The 21,722-nt window shown below is 43.0% G+C and overlaps 1 protein-coding gene across 2 annotated transcripts in view; it reads left to right on the forward strand.

Moving 5' to 3' along the window:
- The first annotated feature begins 3,698 nt into the window (after positions 1-3,698).
- Positions 3,699-21,722, forward strand: part of MECOM (MDS1 and EVI1 complex locus) — a 556,962-nt gene continuing 538,938 nt past the window's right edge. Inside the window, exon 1 of one of the 2 annotated variants that reach the window (XM_037841185.1) lies at positions 3,699-3,837. In XM_037841185.1, coding sequence (XP_037697113.1) covers positions 3,801-3,837 — 37 coding nt within the window. In that variant the 5' untranslated portion in view covers positions 3,699-3,800. Of the gene's footprint in view, positions 3,838-4,593; positions 4,985-21,722 lie in introns of those variants that run through there. The other variant, XM_037841190.1, reaches the window with a different exon arrangement.

A 21,722-nucleotide genomic window follows, 5' to 3' on the forward strand; every position in this document is an offset into this window, starting at 1 on the left:
AAAAAAAATTGGCAATAATAAAACAAGCAAACCCAAACAACCCATAAACTCATTGAGTTTCCAAGGAGGTACAGCTTTCCGGATGCCCGCTTCCGTGGGAGGAAACTCAAGAAAACGTTGGGACCCATGCAATTGCTCCCCAAGGAAACGAATTTCAGGAGAGAGAAGGCGGGCGGTCGGGGAGGGACGGGGAACCAGGGCTTTTCTGCCAACTTGTTGGAGGCCTCTTTTCTTTTGGGCCAGTGACAGCTTAGACGACCCGTCAGAAGGTTTTGGAACTCCAGAGGCCGTTGAGCAGAAAAGTCACCTGCTCCGGTCCCACGGCTGGGACTTGGGACAGGTGATACTGACGGGATCCAGGCACTTGGGAATGGGAACCGGCCAGGGCGGGAGAGTATGGTCCGTGGCACTACCCGCCGGGAGCGCGACCGGCTGCTGCTGGGCATTTGCTCCATCAGGTTAAACACACTGAACTAGCAATTTAGCTCCTTTATTGACACACACACAGAGCAAAAAGCAAACGAGAAAGAAAGAAAAAGAAAAAGAAAGAAAGAGAAGGAAAGAAAGAAAGAAAGAAAAAGAAAGAAAGGAAGGAAGGAAACCCAATTTTCTGGATTGAATATTTTTATCTAAAAAAAAAAAACCAAAAAAACAAAAAACTGGTGCCTTGTCTCTTTACAATGCCTTGGTCAGGGCAGGGGCGGGGGTGCGCAGAGGAGTTTGTGTTTATTTCACTTAGAGGGATTGAATTCCCTCGGCAGCTCTCCCCTAGGTATCGGATAAGAACTGGGCAGCTATTAATCGTGTTCGGAAACTCTTGGAAAGAACAGGCAAGACCCATAAGCAGAAGCGACAACTTCCCTAGGGACTTTAAAAACCAGAAGAAGACCAGACCGTGCTCCGGCGGTACCTCTTTCCACCCTCCGCCACTCCCCGCCCCCCACCTCTTTTACAAGTTTGAAAGACAGGGACTTTTAAATTTGAGGGCTGGAAGACTGATTTGATTCTCTTCAGTCTTTCACCTCCCACCAAGTTCCCTTCACAACCCCACCCCATCCCCTAGCCCTCCACGTGGTTTATAATTTCTTAGCAGAAACAATTCCAACTTCACATGTGGGCCTTCTAATTTAATCTCGGGGTTTGGTTCCATGTTCCCTTGGTTTTCCAGAAAATTCCCCGCCACTCCTCTTAATCTCCCTTCTCCAAGGGTACCTAGATGTAGACAGCCCCCACCCCTACCCCCGCCCCGCGCGGAAGAAATGAAAAGAATTAACGAGAGGAGTGGAGCGTAGGACGGAAACTCTTTCTCTTTAAATAATTCCCAGGGGTCAGAAGGTGAAATGAAATGTCCCTTCCAGGGCTCTGCGCAAGTCCCTGGGTGCCAGGCCCCGGTGACTCCAGCTCCCCTCCTCGGGGACCAAGGCTGTAATTCTTAGAAGCCCTCTCGATTCCGACAACTGGGAAGGGCCGGTTTCTCGGTCGCTGCCGGTTGGTCCTCTGGCCTAGTCGACCGTCTTCACAGAGCATTCATCAGAAGCAGGTTCTATGAACTTCTCGCTGACCAGCTTGGTTTGTTTCGTTCCCCCAGAGATTTTGCCCCCTTTTGGAAGGTTAGCCTCCATTTCCCCTTTACTGGCCAGGCAGAAGGCTCTCCTCCATCTAACTTGAACGGAGCTAATTGATTTAAATTTTTGGAGAATTTTTAGAGTCACATACCCGCTGGAACCCACACCCAGAATGTTGTAGTATCTGTTTTTTGTTTGCTTGTTTGGTTTTTTTTTTTTTTTTTTGTTTTGTTTTTTTTTTTTTTTTAACACACGCCGAATATGTAAGCACACCCACCTGGATACTTGGCAATAGGAATTGCAGAGGGTCTAGAAAAACCCATGTGCCTCTTTAGTTCAGAGGGGATGATAGAATTCTCTTGTAACCATATGCGTGGCACCAGAGCCTTCTCCACTGGAAGTTATTTTACTCTTGCTCTCTATAATTCCTTCCTCTGTCCCCCCCCCCCCTCCCCAATGCCTCTTCCTCACATTTCAACATTGCAAATCTGTCTCCCTAGGGACCTGTAGCTTGGCTCTCCCGGGACCTGTATCTTACAGTCAAGTGCCCCTGGAATTACGCAGCTCTGGGGAAAAGAAAATGGTGGGCATCCTTAGCAGACCAGCCAAAGTTTAAAGACCAGAGAATCCTTTGAACTTTGGTTTCCTGGTATAAAGATATTTGCCAGCCATCGATGCCCTTTCAGGCTGAATCCTTCTACCTGTTTTCTCACACCTCCAGTCCTAGTTTTGACAATAAATGCCAACACACACAACTGGGTTTTCTCAATGATCCCACTTCCCCTCCCCTGCCTTTGACAAACTCATGCCCAGGATCTGCTTTTCTTTTCCCTTTCCTTTAACTTGAACATCAAGGATGTATTGTCGCAGCATGGAGGCTGAAAAGATTGTAATTTTCTTTTATGGCGTCTGGCAGGATTTGCAACAGATATTAATGGGGACATAAATAGTGCATGGAAGGTATTGAACAAAACTGTTTAATGCAAGGAGGTTGTACCAGGGGAAAATCTATACATAGTTGGGATTGATTCATAACTTGAACACAGCTAGCCCCTTTAGGAGTTCCCCATTTCTGTGTTCCCACATCCACTGGTAAATCCTGTAATTAAAGCGAATTTCAACAATGCCTTTTTAAAGGGTATTGGGAGGAATCCCCACCCCACCCCCCTCCTTGTGACCCCAGAGACTGTGGGTTTAAACGAGTAAGTAAAAATGGCAGGCAGGCAGAGCTGCAGCGGGAGGCGACGGGGGCAGCGATGGGAGAGGCCGGAAGGTGACACCAGACCTCAAGGAAGACAGGAGGTCTTGGATGTCAAATGCCAGTGCCCGCCCGGACCTTGGGATCAAGAGAGATCACTGCTACTTGGTGGGAATAGACCACTGAAATGTTCCAAGAATGACAGCAAGCATTATTACACCTCAAATTCAGAAAGAAAGTGTTAGTTATTCTGCGTCCATCTCTGAAAGCGGAAGCCGCAATAGCTTTAGTGGCAGTAGCAGCAGCAGCAGCAGATTTCCCGGAGTTCAGGATGATTCTCACTTTCTCCTGGGTCATTCGCGGAGGGTCCAGTCTTTCTCTTAGTTCTTAAGTATGGGAAAGGTTTTTAAAGTTTTTTTTTTTCCCCTCACTTCTTACTTTCACCCAAGGATAGTACAGGCAATTTTCTATAATATATGGTGGGGAAAAATAATAATAGTGATGATATAGGCTTATTAGTGATTCCAACCAATTCTGCCCGAGCCTTTTCATTCCTTCCTTTTATTTTTTTTTATTTATTTTTTTTTTTTGGGCGAGGTGTCTGCTCCCCTCTGGCTCCGCGCGCTCGCTCCCCGCCCCCCGCCGCCCTCCCCGCGGCTCCCTTTCTCCGCCTCCTCGGCGATTGCCATCTGACAAGATCTCCAAATCAAAGTGATAAATCGCTCCAAACTTTTTTTGGCGGCGCTGAGATGTTAGAGGGGCGTCTAGCGCGCATGTGCGAAGGTGTCCAAACTGACAATGCTGGAGAGATAGCGAGTGTGGATTGAGAGAAAAGGAGAGAGGGAGGGAAAGAGGGAAAGACTGAGTGTGTGGAAGTGTGTGTGTGTGTGTGTGTGTGTGTGTGAGAGAGAGAGAGAGAGAGAGAGAGAGAGAGAGAGAGGAGAGAGGGAGGGAGCGAGAGGGAGAGCAAAAGAAGGAAAAGATCCAAGAAAAAAAAACCCCAACCACACACCAGCGGCTGCAGGACTGGGCACAGCATGAGATCCAAAGGCAGGGCAAGGAAACTGGCCACAAGTAGGTGCAATATCCCTTTTCTATTGGCTTTTCCCCCTCCTCTGCCATCTTGCATATCTGTCTCCAGCGCTCCGGGAGGGAGTGCGGGGCTGCGTCTCGCGCCGGGGCCCTGGGTGGAGGGTAGGTACAGCGCAGCCCCAGCAACCTGCCGGTCCCAGCTGCCGCGCCCGACCGCCCGCGCTCTCGCTCCTGGTTTGGGCGCCGGAGGTGCTCAGCCCCGCTCACCGACCAGCTGTGGCAGCCCCGGGGTGGGGGTGGGGGTGGGGGCAGCAAAGACGAGGGTGGGAGGGAGGAAAGAGCGCGAGAGCAAGCGGGAAGGGGTTGGGGGGGAGGGAGAGGAGAAGAGAGAGCGTCTCCCCCTTCCCTCCCCTCCCCCCAGGCGGGGGAGAGTCGCCTCTGGCCAACCAGCTAGTCCCAAGTGTAGGAGGAGGGGGAGTGAGGGATGGGGGGGCGGGCAGGAGAAAGTAACATTTTCGAGTCCCGGTTTGTTTCTCGGGTTTGGGTTGGGTGGCAGGCTCGGAGGCAGCCGCCGTGGCGGCGGCGACGGGTGGCAGCGGTGGAGTTGGGAAAAGTTGCGAGGCGAACGCTGGAAGTTGCGCGGGCTGGCGGGCTGCGCCGAGCCGTGGGTGCTGTAGTGGGCGCTGTGAGCTCGGCGGTGCTCTCTCGCGTGCGCCGCGCGGCTGGAGAACTGAGGCGTGGTGGGGGGTTGGAGGGAGATGCTGGAGGGGGCTGTAGTGGGGCGGGGGTGTCCCCGGCAGAACAGAGCTACTGGCTCCTCCGAGCCGCGGGCAGGTGAGGAGAGAAGAGGCCCAGAGAGCGCGTGGAGACCGCGGAGTGGAGGGCAAGCAGCCAGCCGTGACAGCCGCGGAGGAGAAAGGGCCGAGAGCGCGCGCTCCGGCCCGCGAGCCCGGGGCTGGCGGGACGCCGAGCGACCCCCAGGGGGCGGGCTGCCGGAACATTGGGCCATGCAGAGAGCGCGGTGGAGCCTTCTGCTCTTCCTCTACGCGCAGCCCCCGGCCCGGGTCACTCACCCTCCCCGGCGCCCCCTGCCTGCCTGGCGCGGAGCGGCCTTGGTCATGCCGGACGAGGGCGATTGGTTTCCGGGCGGGGCCGGCGGGAACCCATCCCGGACTCTTCTGCAAAAGTGGTGGGTGAATCGACCGGCTTTGCCCGCCGAACTGATACTGTCCGAGATGGCGTGAGACTCAGCTGGGATTGTAGGCGACAGGGCTGGGTCTGTCCAAATACTTCTACTTGAAGTCTGAGGGGACTCGCGGCGCCGAGACCGAGCAGTCCAGAGCGATCCTGCACAAGGGGTCAGCACGCGGGATTGCTGCTGCCTAGGGAGGCGACCCGCAGTCGCTCGTTCTCCCACACTTGCACTCGCTGAAAGCAGACCTCTCTAATTGTTTTGGTTTTGGAGCAAGGAAAGTAAAGATGGAGGGTGGGATGCTTCTCCCCAGAGATATCTCCAGCCTTTCCCCCTCCGTCCTCGTACTTTAGAATAAAAATCCGGTGCCCCCACTCCTTCTAGCCTCCGGCGTCCCCTCAGCAGCCGCGGGGAAGGCAGCAACCCCTCGGCTAGCTTGGTTTCGCTGGCGGTGGGAGTCCGCGCTCTAACCCAGCGAGATGCTGGCATCGTAAGTGCCTTTCAGTCCTCACGCAAGCACTCCCTGCCTTCCTAAAACGTTTCCTTTCGCCCGGGTCTTAGGTATCAACTTAACTATGGGGCTCTTTGGGTCATCAATTCATCTGATTTTGTTTGGGATATTGTTCATTTCACTTCGCTGCGATAGTGTCAAAGCGCGCCAGTGGAACTCCTCTTTTTCCTGTTTGTTTTTATGAGGTGCTGTTTTCATTTTCATCCGAGGGAAAAAATGTACATATGCTTGGAGGCCTGGGGGCTACAATTCCCGCTAAAGGTTAGAAGTGGGTGTGGGAGTGGGGGGTGTCTGGGTGTGTGGGTGGGGAGGACTTGTTCAAACCCTGCCTAAGTTGTGTGAAATGAAAGCCGAAGGCTTCACGCGCCTCATTGCCCAGTATCCGCCGAAGTGAAAGCAGAACACAAAACCCTTCGAATTTTCTTGAGCAACTTTTTCAACTCTTTAAATTGCCAAGATGTACGGTGCCGTAATTAAAATATCCCGAACGCACAGCCCACTCAATATTCATCTTAGATCAGAGTCCGAGTTTTTGATCTGATACTTGTCATTCATCTGATGGAAGACCCATTTATTTTGTGTCTAATGTCTCTAAGGAGGCCGCTGTCGCTTACTGATAACTCAATTAGAACATTTACAAACTTTTCTTGCTGAGCTTCAGGTTCCTGCTTGCGTTGCTCCAGCTGTTGCCGCCGCAGCTGCCTTTCTCAGAAGCGCTGCGTTATGCAATTCTTCAGTTACAATCTAGGTAATACAGGAAATCAGATTAAAACTACGGGTTTTTGCATTTTAAAGCGCTATTTCTTTTCCCGAGTAGCGCTCGAGTTTCCTAATGCTTGGCGGAGATGGTCGGTGACCCCAGCGGTGCGATCGTGTATCGAAAACTTCGCCTTTCCGTCTGCTCTGTTTCTTTCTTTTGCTGGGTTAGGAAGGGCGGTGTGACCAGCATACTTTAAAAAATAAACTGTACCTTTTTCGTTACAAAAGTAAACAATGGAAACAATTCACATAGAAATAGTTGTTTTCTCTATGGCTTGTTATTCTTTTTGTCATTTGTAAAAATTCTTAGGTAGCCGTAAGTACTGGCTCAGTCTTGGCTACTGTACAGGAGCCCATGGACCGAGACCAGGGACTACAGACCCTAAAAGTGACTCCTGAAGTTACACGCAGAAATGAACGCGCGACCCAGTCTCCAAGTTTTAGGATTTGCTTTTTACACAGTAATTGAGACCGATTAATTCGTTGCAAATCATCTGGGACGATTTTGAACCTAATTAAAAAATAAAGAAGAGAAAAGCAAGAAGACTGACATTAGTACTGTCTAAAGCCCTTGGCTTTTATTCCCATCTTTAAAAAAAGAAAACTAAAAGCCAAGCAGACTCTGGCAGTGCCGGGAGGCTTCTCAGCCGTTTTCTTGGGCAGCTAAGAGAGCACCTGGGCCGCGCCAGAAATGTCAGTTTCAATTGTTATTCTCCTGATGGATGGGAAGGAAGCGATGTTGGGTTGCCCAAAACATCCAGAGTCTCAAACGCCGAAGGAACCCCCTCACCCCACTTCCCCAAAGTCACACCAGGCACGGTTTCAATCACAGCAAAGACCGACTTGCATCGAGTAACCCCCTTAGCTACCGGCCCCCCAGAAGTCTCGTAAAGACGCAGAAGGCGATGCGATTAGCAAGACCGCGGCGAGGGGGGTACTTGTTACTTCTACACTTGATCTCTGTTTAAACACAGGCTCTGAAGTAGGAAAAGTAGATGCGGACTCTTTCTCCAGCCCTTAAACCCCTTACCTTGGCAGCCCAATACCTAAGATAAAAAAGACGCGCGCTCAGGTTCCAGCGTGCACTCCCGCTACGTCACCTACTTGGGGTTTCCTTCAGCCTTAAAAACCCAGATTAAAACTCAGCTTTATTTTAAAATAATACCTTTATTTGTTTCAGACTGCTTTTGAGGGAAGAAAAACCCTCGCCCGACAGAGGCCGAGGCCCCTTCTAGGAAGGCGGTTTCTTTGCCATAACTTTGACTATTACCCCAGCTTAGGGCTTCTTTGTTGTATTTGGCACTTGGAGTGCAGTCTTTCTGCAGAATTTCGATGTGTTTCGCCAAAAAAAAAAAAAAAAAAAAAAAGAAAAGAAAAGAAAATATAACAAAAAGAAAAAGAAAAAAGAAAAAAGGAAAAATCTGTTTAGGGGACATTTAGGGATAACCTTTTCATCCCTCTGCCCCCGTTCCTCAGCACTGGGGAAGGGACGATTCATTAGCCGCAGAGGCAGGTAGGCTGGAAATCAAGGCTTCCTTTTCAGGTTTTCATTTGTAGGGACAGAGGAGTCGCAGTTCTTGGCGACAGTGTGAGCATGTGAGAGAGTGTATGTGAGTGCATGAGTGTGAGGGAGTGTGCCTTTTGCGGGTAGCCCCGTTCTCTGGCCTTCAAGCTGAGGTGTCTCCCCACCCCGAGGGCCGGGCCTGCTCTGCAGACAGACATTCAACAAGTAGGACGCTTCGAAAAGAAATTAACACGTCATTCCACGAAATTTTTGGTTTCTTCTTCTTTTTAAGTTGGAGGTAATCGGTCTTTAAGAAATTTCTCTTTAACCGTCTTGTAGTTTGGGAATTTATTTTATTTTTGGAAATTGGGGTCAGGTTATCCGAGGCTGCACACGTGGCCAAGGGCAGGAAGGCCACAGCTGGGGACGCCTGGCTCCTTCCTCCCCAGGCAAGGAGGGCAAAAGAGCGCCGACTTGCTGCCCATGGTACGCCTGCCTCGGCCGCCTCACTCCCCCGCACCTCCCTCCACTTTGCCTTGGCTGGAAGCGGGGCGTGGGGTGGGGAAGCTTGACTTGCCATCTTCTGGCCATCGACTCAGGTACCCAGTGCCTGTTCCTAAAAACTGGGAACACACTTCCACTCCTCATCTCAAAACCGCTAATGCAGAGGACTTGGGTCCTGGTGGGGGGTGCGAGTGGGAGTGGGGCTGGGGAGGGCCCAGTGAGGAGGGAGGCAGTACTCGCTCTCCCCGTTCCCCCGAACGCTTCTCCTCAGCTGCTCAGCTCTTGGCTCGGAAGCTTTGGCCAGAACTCTAATTCCTTCCCCAACCTCAGAGGTGCTGCGTGCCTGACGCCTGTTTCCTTTGGAGCAGGGTTTGCGTTGACCGTACACACACACATGCACACACGCGCACGCACATTCACACGTCCCGGGTCCGGGAGCACTCCCGTGCGGAGGGGAGGCACACACTCACTCCCTCACTCTACTCCGCAGGGCAGGCCTCTTCTCACCTTCCCAGCCTAGAAGGGGAGGGGGTAGAGGGGCGGGGGGAAGACTGTCTCACTATAAGGATGCCAGGCACTTTTTTTTCTGGAGTCGTGGGTTAACCCTTCCTCCACTGGAAGCCGCTGCTCCAGGCACTTTCTAAAGTATCTGTGGGTTCTGCTATTCTTTTCTCTTGGGAGGCCCAATAGGAATCATTAGTGCCCTCCCTACTTCCCCACTGCTTTGCCAGGGTGCTCTTTGTAAAATTAGTTTTCCCCCTTCCCACTCTACTGGCCTTGGAGTTTACCAGGGAATTCTCAGGGAAATTGGCTGTGTAGTGAGAACAAGTGTGAGGAAGAGGATAAAAAGGAGACAAATTGAACAGAAAACTAAAGAGGGAGGAAGGAAGAGAGAACAGTGTGCTTCTTATTCTAGATCCCGGGTTTACACACAGATTGGTATTATTATTTTCCCCAGTAAATGAAAAAATGTAATCCTTGTTAATTGCCTTTGCTTACATGCCATACAAGAAACTTCAGAGATGTTTCTACATAGGGAAGAAACTGTTTACAAAACTCTTTCAAAAGTGTGACATATTGCTCTAGTTCAGCACTAAAAAGCTAAACACACTTACCCTCTTTTGAAGTGCCCTGGCTGGGGCAGCTTATTTGAGTGCGGTTTAGATATTGCTGTGGGTATAACTAATGGTTTTTACCTATTTAGCTCAAGTGGGAGGAGAAAAAGGCCCGAATTCCTTATCCAGTGAGTCCCTCTAGAGACTGGCTTCTGGCTACCGGCCAGTTCTGTACAATGTCAACATTGAATATTTGAATTCCCAGACTCTATTTAACAAGTTTCTAAATAAATAAACTCGTTGTGTGTCTGTGTTTAAAATTATTTCACCTCTTTCATAAAAGCTGCAGCATCTTATTACATTGGCCTTGCAAGTTGATTTTTAAAAAATAAACAAACAAATAGAGCTTAAGGCATTTTAATAGCCAGAGCACTGCAGTATGTATGTATTGCAAGACATTCTTTCATGTGTGGCTGGGCAGGAGCTATTTAGAGGAATCTTGGGCTGTTCTGTGTGACGTGATAGCGAATTATAATAAAAACCCAAGCTAGGTTCACAGTCAGTGAAATATTAATCACATCTAAAGGGAGGCCTGACTGTGTAACTGTAGAGACTTTAGGTATTTGATAATTCTGCCTGCTGGGTCCTAATAAGAAAGAGCTTCACTGATGTGTCCTAAAATGGATATCTGTATGCAGACCCCTGCGAATAGGTATTGGTAGGTATAGAACTCGTCCAGATAGTTTTGTTTCTGGGTTTTTTTTTTTTTTTTTTCTTCCCTATGTCTGTGTCTGTCCTTATAAGTTGGAAGGGTAGATACACAGATGTTACCTTCATATTTCAGTTTGATGAAAAGAACCACATGAATCCTATGTTTTTATCAATTTCCCAGGACTCTGATGAACATCCATACAGCATTTTTATGCAGATAGGAATGTACTTGTTCTAAGAAATACACAATAAATTAAAAAAGAAAAGGATCTCCTAATTCTCTTGAAAGTGTGGGCCCACATATGTAATTGTTAGTAAAGAAAGTGGAATTTACTCTAATTTGTGTGTATAAAGTACAACATTATTAAAAAGAATGGGATTTGAAAGGGTATGTAGCAAAACCATAATGTTTAGCTGGCAATGTGGAGAGCTCAAAGCCAAGAAAAAAAATACCACCAACCCATGAAAATCTTAAAATAGATTACAATGACCTCAGCCATTTTCATTTCAAAAATAATAGGCATGATTAAAATGGAGGGTGTGTTTTATTTGGAACCATATTCTCCTGCATTATTATAAGAGTTGTTTTGTGGTTAAAAATTATTTCATTATTAAAAAAATGAATTTTAAATCAAATTCCTGACTCTTCTAAGAGCCCACTCTTGAATCACTTCTTATTTTGATTTTAGTTATTATTCTTATTCATTAGCAAACATGCTTTTGGTTTGTATATTCAGCCAAATCCATGGCTACTAACTTTTATAACAATTCTAAAAGAGAGATTTTATTTAGAGAAAGATTTTACAATTTTCTTACTTAACACCTGCATAGGAGTCAACCAAAGGTTCCTTAACCTTATTCAAGAGCCTGCCTAAAGGAATTAATTTTGCATGTTAGGGTTGTTCAAATTTGACTTTTATATAAGTCCTTGTACATAGTGGTTGGTGGGCTTGGCAAGGGCAAGCTTACCCAAGAAATATCAGTGAGGTCCTCTGTGTGTGTGCCCAGGTTCTCTGATGTTATGAGCATTACCACCATGCACGTCGATGTTTGCATTTGGGTATGGTCCCTGATTGAATAGCTGAGTCACCTTCAAGTTATTGAATGCCTCTGAACCCCAGGATCTCACTGGTACAGTGGGAGTAGGGGCAACAATACCACCCTCTTTGGGCTGCTTTGAGGGTTATTTGAGGCAATGCATAGAAAGTATCTAAGGCACATGCAATCACTTAATAAATCTTAGTCACTTCCTCTCCATTGATCAAATTTCCTGAAGAGCTATTATTTTTAATTTTTTAAAGATATTCTCTCCTTTCTTTCTCTCTTTCTTTTTCCTTCTCTCTCCCTTTCTTTCTTCCTCTTTCTCCCTCTCCTCTTTCTCCCTCTCCTCTTTCTCCCTCTCCTCTTCCTCCCTCTCTTTCTCTCTTTCTTTCTTCTTGTTCTGTGTTTCCATCCAGTTTCATTTCTGGAAGTATTTGCATATCTATAGTAAGTATTTGCATATCTATAGTAAGCATTTTGTATGTTCAATAAATCATACCCTCAAGAAGAAGGGAAGTCATATCTAAAATCTAAAGTTTGGGCATATTAAAACTGTCTATACCTTGCTAAAATAAGCAGCAAATTTATTCTGAAAACTAATCATTTTTTGCCCCCTCCCCCAATTCTTTTTGCCACTGTATGAATAAAGTGATTGAGCTTTCAACTTTTTTTCCCAGAGATTTTGACACAGCCTAAATTTAGTTGTGCATATTCTCTAGCTGTTATTAAGACCATGAGATCCCTCATATATGAAAATTTGACTTTGAGTGGAATGAGTTTACAAGTGACTTTCCTATCTTGACTAAGTCGCTCCTTTCCAAATGAGGGGGTTGGACTAGAGCAGAGCTTGTAAACTCAGATGCCTACAGGGATTAGCAGGAACAATAAACAAGTGAAGCAAGATGGATGTAAGCATTCAGTTCTCTTCTATTTTAATTTAATTTTTGACACCCAGCCTTTGTATTGTAGAACAAGAGGGAGTGGTGGGGACTGCAGCAAATGGGGGAGCTCTAGTCCTCTCTAAGAGGACTTCTGCTACTCAGCTCCAGCTCACTGCTGCCATTTGGTCAAGGGGGACCAATGCTGCCAGATCTCCCAGTTTTGCAAAGAAGCCACAAATCTGGATTTTTATGTGACTTTTCTCTACTTTAAAATGTTGATTCGGTTAAAAAAAAACAAAAACAAAACCCAAAACATTCTGCAGGCCCAAGAGACACCTCTACCTACCATATACAGTTCATGGACCCTGAGTTTGCAATGTCTGGATTAGATGATTTCAAAGGGCCCTTCAAAGCTCCAAAATTTGGTGATATCCACAAGGCTTTCTGAATATTACCTTGTGTTTTTAAGATCTATATCTTCCTCTCCCACCCAAAGTTAATGTATGTGTGTGTATGTTTAGATAGGTGGAAGTACTTATTACAGAAACTGATATCTGGCCATTTATCTGGAAAAAAAGTCTTTTACGGACATGTTGTGTCTTTCTTTCCCTCTACACTGCTTCATCATTATTGGCTTAAGAAAATAAACTGAAATACCCCTTCCCTTTCTCATAACCACTGGCCACCATTCTTATTTCTCACTCAACTCAATTGGGGCTGGGGATTGGACCATAGTAAATCATTAGGAGACAGGCGTCTGTGGTTTTCCACAGTGGGAGAAGAAGTCATTTAGCTACTGTGGATATAACAGAGGAAGAGTTCACCCTGCCTCCTTTGAAGGTCCAGATGTTATGCCCTGTACATCTGTAACTCAAGAACTCAACTGATTTTAAGATTTGAACCTAAGATGGAGAAATTAGCTTTGAAGGGATGAATGTATTACTTGACAAGAGGAAGGTTATGTATGTTCAGAGAACATTTGAAAATAAATATGCATTGCTCTGTTTATTATCCTGAGCTGTGTTTTTAGAAGAGAGGGTAGATGAATAATAGATAAAATTAAGTCCTGAGGAGTAAAAGGGCAAGATATGGTGATGGAATACCAATACAATGAATTCTCCCAATAAAAGTTGGACTAAGCAATTTATAATATCTCAATTAGCATTATAGTCAAAGGGTCTGGTCAATGAATACTTGTAATTATCAGTTAATATTATTGGAAAAATCGGATAATACAGTCTTGTAGACAGGGATTTTGAGTAGTGATGAATCATATTTATAAGCATTATCAGTGGGTCATCAGACACCTAGTTTCTAATTTTCATACCTGCTGCTGAAGCCCAAATTCCTTAGCCTGGCCTTCAAGGGCCTCCCCCTCCAGAGGCAGAAGAATGTGGTGGTTCTGAGCCCAACTTCTGAGTTAGGTTGGCCTGAGTTTGAATCCTGGCTCTACCAGTTACTAGCTGTGTGAAATGAAAGCAAGTCACTTAACTTCTCTGTGCCCATTTCCTTATTTATAGACTGAGGATATTTATCTCATGTGAGGATTTAATGAACTAGTACATTTAAAGTGCTTTAAATAGAGTAAGAGCTCAACCAATGTTCATGATTATTTCCTTATCTTTTTGGGCTTATTTATCTCTCTACCCTCTTCTCACCCTCTTGTCAGCCCACTCTTGTGTTTCCACCTTCCAACCTTTGGCCCTGATGTTGTCAAGCACTGCAAATCTACCCATACTGTACTTTGACCATCAAAATCTAACTCCTTTACGATTTAGTTTACACCCTTCTTCATGAGGCTTGTCCTGATCATTCCCAGACGCATGATTTCTCTGCATCTTTTCGTTCCAATAGTATGGAATTATTATTACTTACCATCATTTTGACATTTTATGTAGATTCCTTGTCTTTGCTATATATATCTTTATTTCTTTAGCAGTTTAGGAAAACTCCTGGAGGGTCATTTCTGTTTCACGCAGTGCCCTGTACTATGCTTTGCACGTGGAAGGTGATGGTGTTAGGGATGGGCTTTGGTGGATTATGAGAACTCCTTCAATTTATTTTGCCTGTAAAACCTGCATAGCCAGGTAATATCAGCACTAGAACTCTGGGACATCTGACACTAATTGCATATTAAATCCACAATTGGCCTATTTTAACAGTGATAAACCACCCAGAAAGCACATCGGGAGAAGAGTATTATTCCTAATTTTAACCAATCATGATCATCATTTTGGCATTGTAGGCATAACCCAAAGCTCCTCACTTAAATCACAGGTTGTTAGAATCTACACTTGATCTTAAGGTTTATGAAAATCAGTACTGGACCTGATTCTGGAGACTGTCAATGGAGACAAGGTAGAGGTGGTAAAACCATTTGTGGATTCATGTAATTCATGAGAAGACAAATTTTTACTTAAATCCTAATCCCAATTTAGGCAGTACTAATATAGAGCATAGCAATAAGAATTTTGCTGTACATGTTAAATGTAAGTTTGTAGTAAAAGGTTCTTTCAAACAATTTAAGGCTAACAGCTAATGACATTGCATCAGATCTTGTTTCATTTAAATTAACTTGACTCACCCACCTCTGTCCCCTTAGTTCAAATGCAAACATTGCTTCCTCCTTTCACCCCTCTACATTTCACAAATCTCTGTGGAGAAAAGAGAACTATGTGTGCCTTGGATTACTGTTCCCAAACCCTGAACGGTTGCAAGGTTTTGTGTCTGTTAGAATTTTTTTTTACACCAAGACAGCCAAGTATGATTTCTTGCCATGGTCTTGTGAGTGCACTGAAGCCAGTGAGATCCCCTTTAAATAAGGGCAGAGACTAAGACCACGGCTTTCATACCTTGGTGCTGACTATAGATTTTACCTTTGGTAGGAATTATGAATTAAGTAGCAATAAAATGATTCATGATTTTATTGCTGTGTAAATTCAGGGATGTGTAATGGAATGCTTTGCTTTTCAAGGGATACCAGCCTGTTCTTAGGTCTATGAAACACCTCACAGGAGGGAAAGCTGAATAGATGCTTACAGATTCCTCAGGCTAAGTCTAAAATATAGCCAGTAGCTCTGGGAGATTTAGGAGGGACTGCTGCAGCTAAAATCATTGTGAAAAGGGGTGTGGCATTTTGTAAAACCCTAGAAATAGACCATTTTATTGTATAGGATCCAAATTTTAAAACATATGGAGGCCTTGGATTCAGCTGCTGGCATAATTTTGAAAATTTCTAAAAAGAAGGAAGGTGATCCAAGAATTTTCTTTCTCCCTTTGGGCACAAAAGAACTGTACAAGGTAACAGTTAAAAATGACAACAATTTAGTAATTCCATCTGCTTTTATCCCCCATTTGTGGAGGAGAGCTCTTTAAAATAAATCTTTGGATTTTCTCTGTAAAAAAAAAAAAAAAAAAAAAAAAGATTCATGATAAAATGATAATGGCAATGGATGGAGGGATGGAACAAATATCTTAGTTTCTCCTAGGGCCATGGTTAGTGTCTTTCTTTTGGGTCACAGATCCTTTCTGAGAATCTGATGAAAGGTATGGAGCCTCTCTTTCCAGAATATCCACACTTGCATAAAAATTTTAATTACAATTTCAGTAGTTCATGGAGGTTCATCCATGTGTTCAGACTTGAGTCACCCTAGTGTGTTTATTGTATAATGTCTTAGTCTTTATTGATCTTTTTTTTCATTATTTTAGAAACATTAGTTTTTTTTTTCAGATTCATTTGTTGCTAATAATTTAAAAATACAAGCATATATCACAGAGAAAATGAAGGTTCTTTGTAGTCCACCCTCTTTTGCCACACACCACCTCCAAATGATCGCTATTCTTTAAGTGGAAAGTCCTGGAGATTTTTTCCCCGCATATATTAGCACAGGCATACACATAACTTTTTACAGCAACTTTTTTTTTTTTTTTTTTTTTTTTTTTTTTCAATTAATAGTACACCTTGGACCTTTCCCCCATCTGTACATGTCAATCGAACACCCCTCCCCACTAACTCTTTTTAGGGGCAACACATCTTCCATTGTTTGGATGTAACACATTTTGTTGAAACAGTCTCCAATGGATGACATTTTGGAAGTTTCCAGGTTTCAGAACAGAACAGACAGAGACGTTCCCTAAACTAGGAGTCTAAGGGAAAATGAAAGTGAAGCCTACAATTAAAGGAAGCTCACAGTTAAGGGTGGAGTGTGCTGGTGTCTGAGACAGGCACAGCAGGGCTCTGGCAAGTTCATAGAGGGTTGCCCCTCCATGTCAGGACAGATCAGAATTCCAAGCATCTTTACACTCCAGGGGACCAAGGGTCTAAGTCTAGAGCTAAGATACATCTTTGTAAGATCCACTGCAATGCATCTGTGATATTTCAAGCTTACTGAATTGTTCTGGATGTCATATTTACACCCCATTTGCATTTGCTCCTGCTGCTTGGAACAGGCTATAGCTGAAATAGATCCATATGGTCCCAACTGGATAAGGATAAGTAAGTTGTCAGGGTTTCAAGTCTCAAGTTTTTATTTTGTTATTGTTATTTTCTTGTTTGTGTGGCATGGTATGATCACACTGCCCCATCCTGTGTAGACACCTTATGCCAACTGATGTGACTAGATGAATGCACAAAGGACCTGAAGCCAACTGTATTTTTTTGATGTTCTTAAAAAAAATTACCCACAATAATTTCTAACCTATGAATTGGAAAGATTGTTTTTACAGGAAAATATTTTTCACTGGGTAACCAGACTATGGGAAAAGTTTTATAATGGAAACTATCTCCTATTTTTAACTATAGCATAAAAAATGTGACAGTATAATATTACACACTAAAGCCCATCAGATGCAAAATTCCAGTTTTTGATTATAAGTTATAAACCGGGATCGAGAGACTTCTGAAGAGTGGTTTTCTTTGGCAATGATGTTGTTGATTAAATATAAGAATTTCAGAAAAAATTAGTTTGGCCCATTCCTTTACACAGAAGTTTATGAAAATGGAATAGATGGGTTTTGACTCTAGTGGGAACAGCTTTGCTTATTAAAGCTCATTGGATTATATTGGATTGAAAACATATTAGTTATTTTAGATTGGATTTGAAAAGACAGCACTCAAGGAATTAAAGTTTAGTCATATATATCTTTTCAGGAATTAATTTACTTTGCAAATTTGATTCCTTAGAAGTATAGTATTTTTTCCAAATTCATATATAAAAATATATTTGTAGGTATACACAGGTCATTCCATGGAGCAGAATTATTCTTTTTAATATTTTCAAAGCATAGTTCAAATCAGATCAATTAGATTGAGTCAATAAACAGTTATTGAGTACTTAGTGTATTTAAGGCTTGATGAACAAAGTCCTAGAAAGACTCAATTTCCTGACAATACTAGACATCAACATTTGACAGACATATATATATATATATATGTATCTATATACCTCTTACAATGGTTTATTAACTGAAACAAAGATGACCATGTACCTGTTGCTGGTAATTGGTGATTATGAAGTAGTTTTTGGGAGCATGGAATACTGAATGATGCTATGCCTGCCTCTTCTCCTAATGTTTTGCTAACATTCCGAAGCCACACACCCAACAAGCTGCAGTGGCATTCCATGTGTTTGACGTCTTCCATCTGAATATAAAACCATACTTAATTTTTCTTAATACCTGTCAGATGTGGAGGCCATTGTCTGCCTCACTAAACTTCTTCTGTGTTAATGCTGATATGGTATTCATTCAAGAGGATTAAACACAAAAACAAGCCCTTTATAAATAGTTACTGTTGGTTACTATTACTCATCCATTCATTTGATGACCGTTTTTGAGCGCCTACAATTCTAGGTGAAGGGAAGGCAGCAGGAACCAGGATACCTGCATGCATGGAGTTCACATTCTGGAAGAAATAAATGTAGTGATATACTTCTAGGTGGTGACTTGTGATATGAAGAAAATAAGCAGGCTAATTTTCAGAAGGGGGGTTGGAGAAGGCCTCTCTGAGGTGACATCTGAGTAGGATGCTAAATGAGGAGAATATTTATTAAATGTTTGAAGTGTGGCACATTGAAACTTAGAGAATTGAAGTCATATCCACTTGCCTCGTTCTCTGTCCCAGATCAAGTGTAAATCATTGTGTTTTGTTTCAGTTTTGTTGAATGCATTTATAGATACCACATATACATTTAGCTGGCCCCACAACTTAGGAGCCAGGACAAAGGTGTTTGTGTGTTTTCCTTTGTTGTTAAAGGGAGTGAAAGTTTTGCATTTGATCTGTGAACACTGGGTTAGATGGCAGCACCAGAGGAGCCTATTAGGTTTCTTCACTCATAACTCAGCTCAGTTAAATAAATATTATTGAACACACATTCAGTAGTCTGAACCAAGCACTGAGTTGGGCACTGAGTATACAAAGAGAAATAAAATATGTTTTCTGCCCTTGAGGAACTTACAGTCTATTGGGAGAGACAGGCATGCGAACACATGATTTCAGAACAGTGGGGTAAGTAAAAGAGCAAGGGTATAATAGGCTTTTTTCCACTGAACCACAATGATCTGGATGATAATATGTGACAAATGGCACATCCTCATTTTACAACTATTCTTGCAAACATTCTTTAGCCTATATCCCTCTAAGCGCAGGAAAAAAAATATTTTTCAAATATGAGGGCTAAAAATTTGCATGTGTTTAATGCATTTTAAGGCATGCTTCTAAGTTTATCTTCTGAGACTTTTCCAAATGCATAGTATGAAGGGAATTGGTATATTAGATGGGCAATTAGATGTTTCCTGAAAGGTACTTTTGTCTGTGGTTAGGGAAATGCTGTTTTCAGTAACTGACTAGGATGCAGGGTATACTTCATGTATATGCCCCATAGCCATGGGTCAGGTGAAGGGCAATTTACTCTTATTATGCTCACCAGTTTTAGTGTATTTTATCCTTTGCACAGTTAGAACAAACATTCCCATCACCGTTCAAGAAGAATCTTTTTTTGGAGGATCTCAAAGCATTTTCTCTAATTCTTTGTCTCTTATATCTTTGCCCAAGAGTAAAGAACTGATCAAAATAACCAAACTGAAGTCTGCATGGTTTAAAAAAGTACAGCTTGTTTCTAGGCTCAGTTTTTATCCAGTATAAGGCAGTGCTACCCAAAGACTGACATGAACTCAAAGCAGTGGCTTGTCTCAGGCCAGCATGTGATTTTGTTGTTAGCAAAACAGAAATAAGAATAAAAAGCACTGCCCTCTCTTCCAGCTTTCTTTGCCAACCATCTTGCTGTGCTATACACACGTGCCCAAGCCAATGTTCCAGCCACTAGACTCACCACATCCAACATTGTTATAACTGGGCATGGTTTGAAATCCTGAGCAAAACTCCCTATTTGCCTAAATACCCAAGATGCTAGTGATTTAAGCATCTTGTTGATAATGCTGCAATATGAAAACACCAGCATGGATGTCGTTTGATCCCATGAAGCAGCATTGATTCTTAGTTTCTTTGACCTAAAAATACTGGGTAGATGGATCAGAGGAGGATGGGAAATGTCAAGGTAAAAAGCATTGTGTGTCTAGGGTTTTCAAAGGGTTTCATGATCTGTTTATCAGATCTCTCTGCCTGCCCTTGAGTGACAGTAATCTTAGTAACCAAGGTTTACCATAAAGAAAATACTCTGATATCTAATACAATGGACTGTACCTCAGTCAAGCTTCCAAGAGGAATCGTTGGTGGAGTGCTTGTAGAGTGCTTCAAGAGTGTGTGGAATGTAACCATTTTCCCCCACTTCTACCTCTTTCAGCATAATTTTCTTGACTATATCATAACATCTTATTATGTAGACTTGATAATTAGTAATACATTTCTGAAGAGGGAAATGCTGTCTGCAGCATTTTTAATGTTATCCCTTGATTACCTTGAAGACAGGTTCTTATTTTTTTCTTAAGTGTGATCATCTCAAAAATTCAGCATCTTTTGGGCACCATAGGCATGTTTCCTGGTGGATCAAATATAGTCAGGGAGTCAGGAGATAGGGGCGTAAGATCCAACTTTGCTACTCATTAACCTGGTGCCCTTGGGCAGGATACCAACCCACTGCATCTTAATTTTCTCAAGTATAAGATTGAAACTATAACTACCCCTGCTTTGGCATCTTCCAGACTAGTAATGTTAAAATAAGATAACATGTGGAAGCTTCTGTAATCTGTAAAGAGATGAGTAAATTTAGTGGACTATTATAAATACTAAAAATGACACAATATTAAAAATGCTAGGGAGGGATTAGGAGTATAGCCTCTGGAGCCAGATTATCTAGGTTGTAGTCTTGGCTCTAACACTTCCTAGCTGTGTGGCTATGGATGAGTTACTTAGCCTCTCTGTGCAGTTTCTTCATCTCTAAAATGGAGATAATTTAGAACAGCAAGAATAAGTAATAGAAACAGTCAAGATATTGTGTGTCCATGAATTATCACAGTTCATACTCATGCCCCTGTGATATGGGACATTTTAATATTTGTTTCAAGATGAGGGTAATAGAGTTGTTCTAGTTATTTGCTCAAGGCCTCTTACATCTAAATGCAGATCTAGGAGCCAAGTTTTGATTTACTTTACACCAAAGCCCAAGAACTTAACGTAAATACTCTACTGCCTTATTTTTTCCACCCAGAAGTAAAAGTGGAACATTACATTGCCTGAGTATTACAGAGCTCATAAAAACGAATAAGATTTTGGCTAGAGGACACCTTAATTTAAAGAAATGACTTCATACAACTCTTAGTAAAGGAGAATTTTGCTGCATTTAATGTGAGTAATCTATTTATGATAGGAACTGGTTGTCCCTTTTTCTTACATTTTCTCCTCAAAATTATCTGAAGACTGGTTTTTCACCACATTAGGTTTTATTTTATTTAGGGAAGTCTACAAATCTTTGTTGAATGAATGACTTAGGAGATACTTCATTACTTCACTGCCTGAAGCCACAAGCTAATTATACCTTACAATTTACCAGTGAATGGTCCTGCATTCAGATTCCATTTTCTAAACAATGAATTTGTGACTGTAAACTTGCCCAAGATCTCCAGGGAATATATATTTTTTGACAATAACACTATATACTGTTTAATTGCAAGTCATTAAGCATACTTTTCATCTTAACTCTCCCCTTACAGCACCAAGTCTATTTTTTAAAAAAATTTTATTGTGGTAACACACAACACAAAATTTCCTTTTTAACCACTTTCATGGGTACCAGTTTAGTGATATTAATTACATTGGCAATATTGTGCTACTATCCTCACCATCCATTACCAAAACTGTTTCATCACCCCAAACAGAAATTCTTTACTCATTGCTGGCTTATTTCACTCAACATGATGTCTTCAATGTTTATCAGTGTTGTCGCATGTTTCAGAACTTCATTTCTTTTTATGGCTGAGTAATATTCCATTTTGTGTATCACAATTTGCTTATCCATTCATCAGTTGATGGATCCTTGGGTTGCTTTCATCTTTTGACAATTGTGAATAATGCTACTATGAACATCAGTGTGCAAATAACTGTTCAAGTCCCTGCTTTCAGTTTTTTTTTGGTTATATACCTAGAATAGGATTGTTAGGTCATATGATAGTCTATACTTAACTTACTGAGGAACTGCCAGAAAGTTTTCCACAGTGGCTGCAAAATTTTACATTCCCACCAACAATGAACAACATCATCTCTAACACATATTATTTTCTGTTTTTTAAATAGTAGCCATTCTAATGGGTATGAAAT

The sequence above is a fragment of the Choloepus didactylus genome, chromosome 1, assembly GCF_015220235.1.
Source record: "Choloepus didactylus isolate mChoDid1 chromosome 1, mChoDid1.pri, whole genome shotgun sequence".
Taxonomy (NCBI): domain Eukaryota; kingdom Metazoa; phylum Chordata; class Mammalia; order Pilosa; family Megalonychidae; genus Choloepus; species Choloepus didactylus.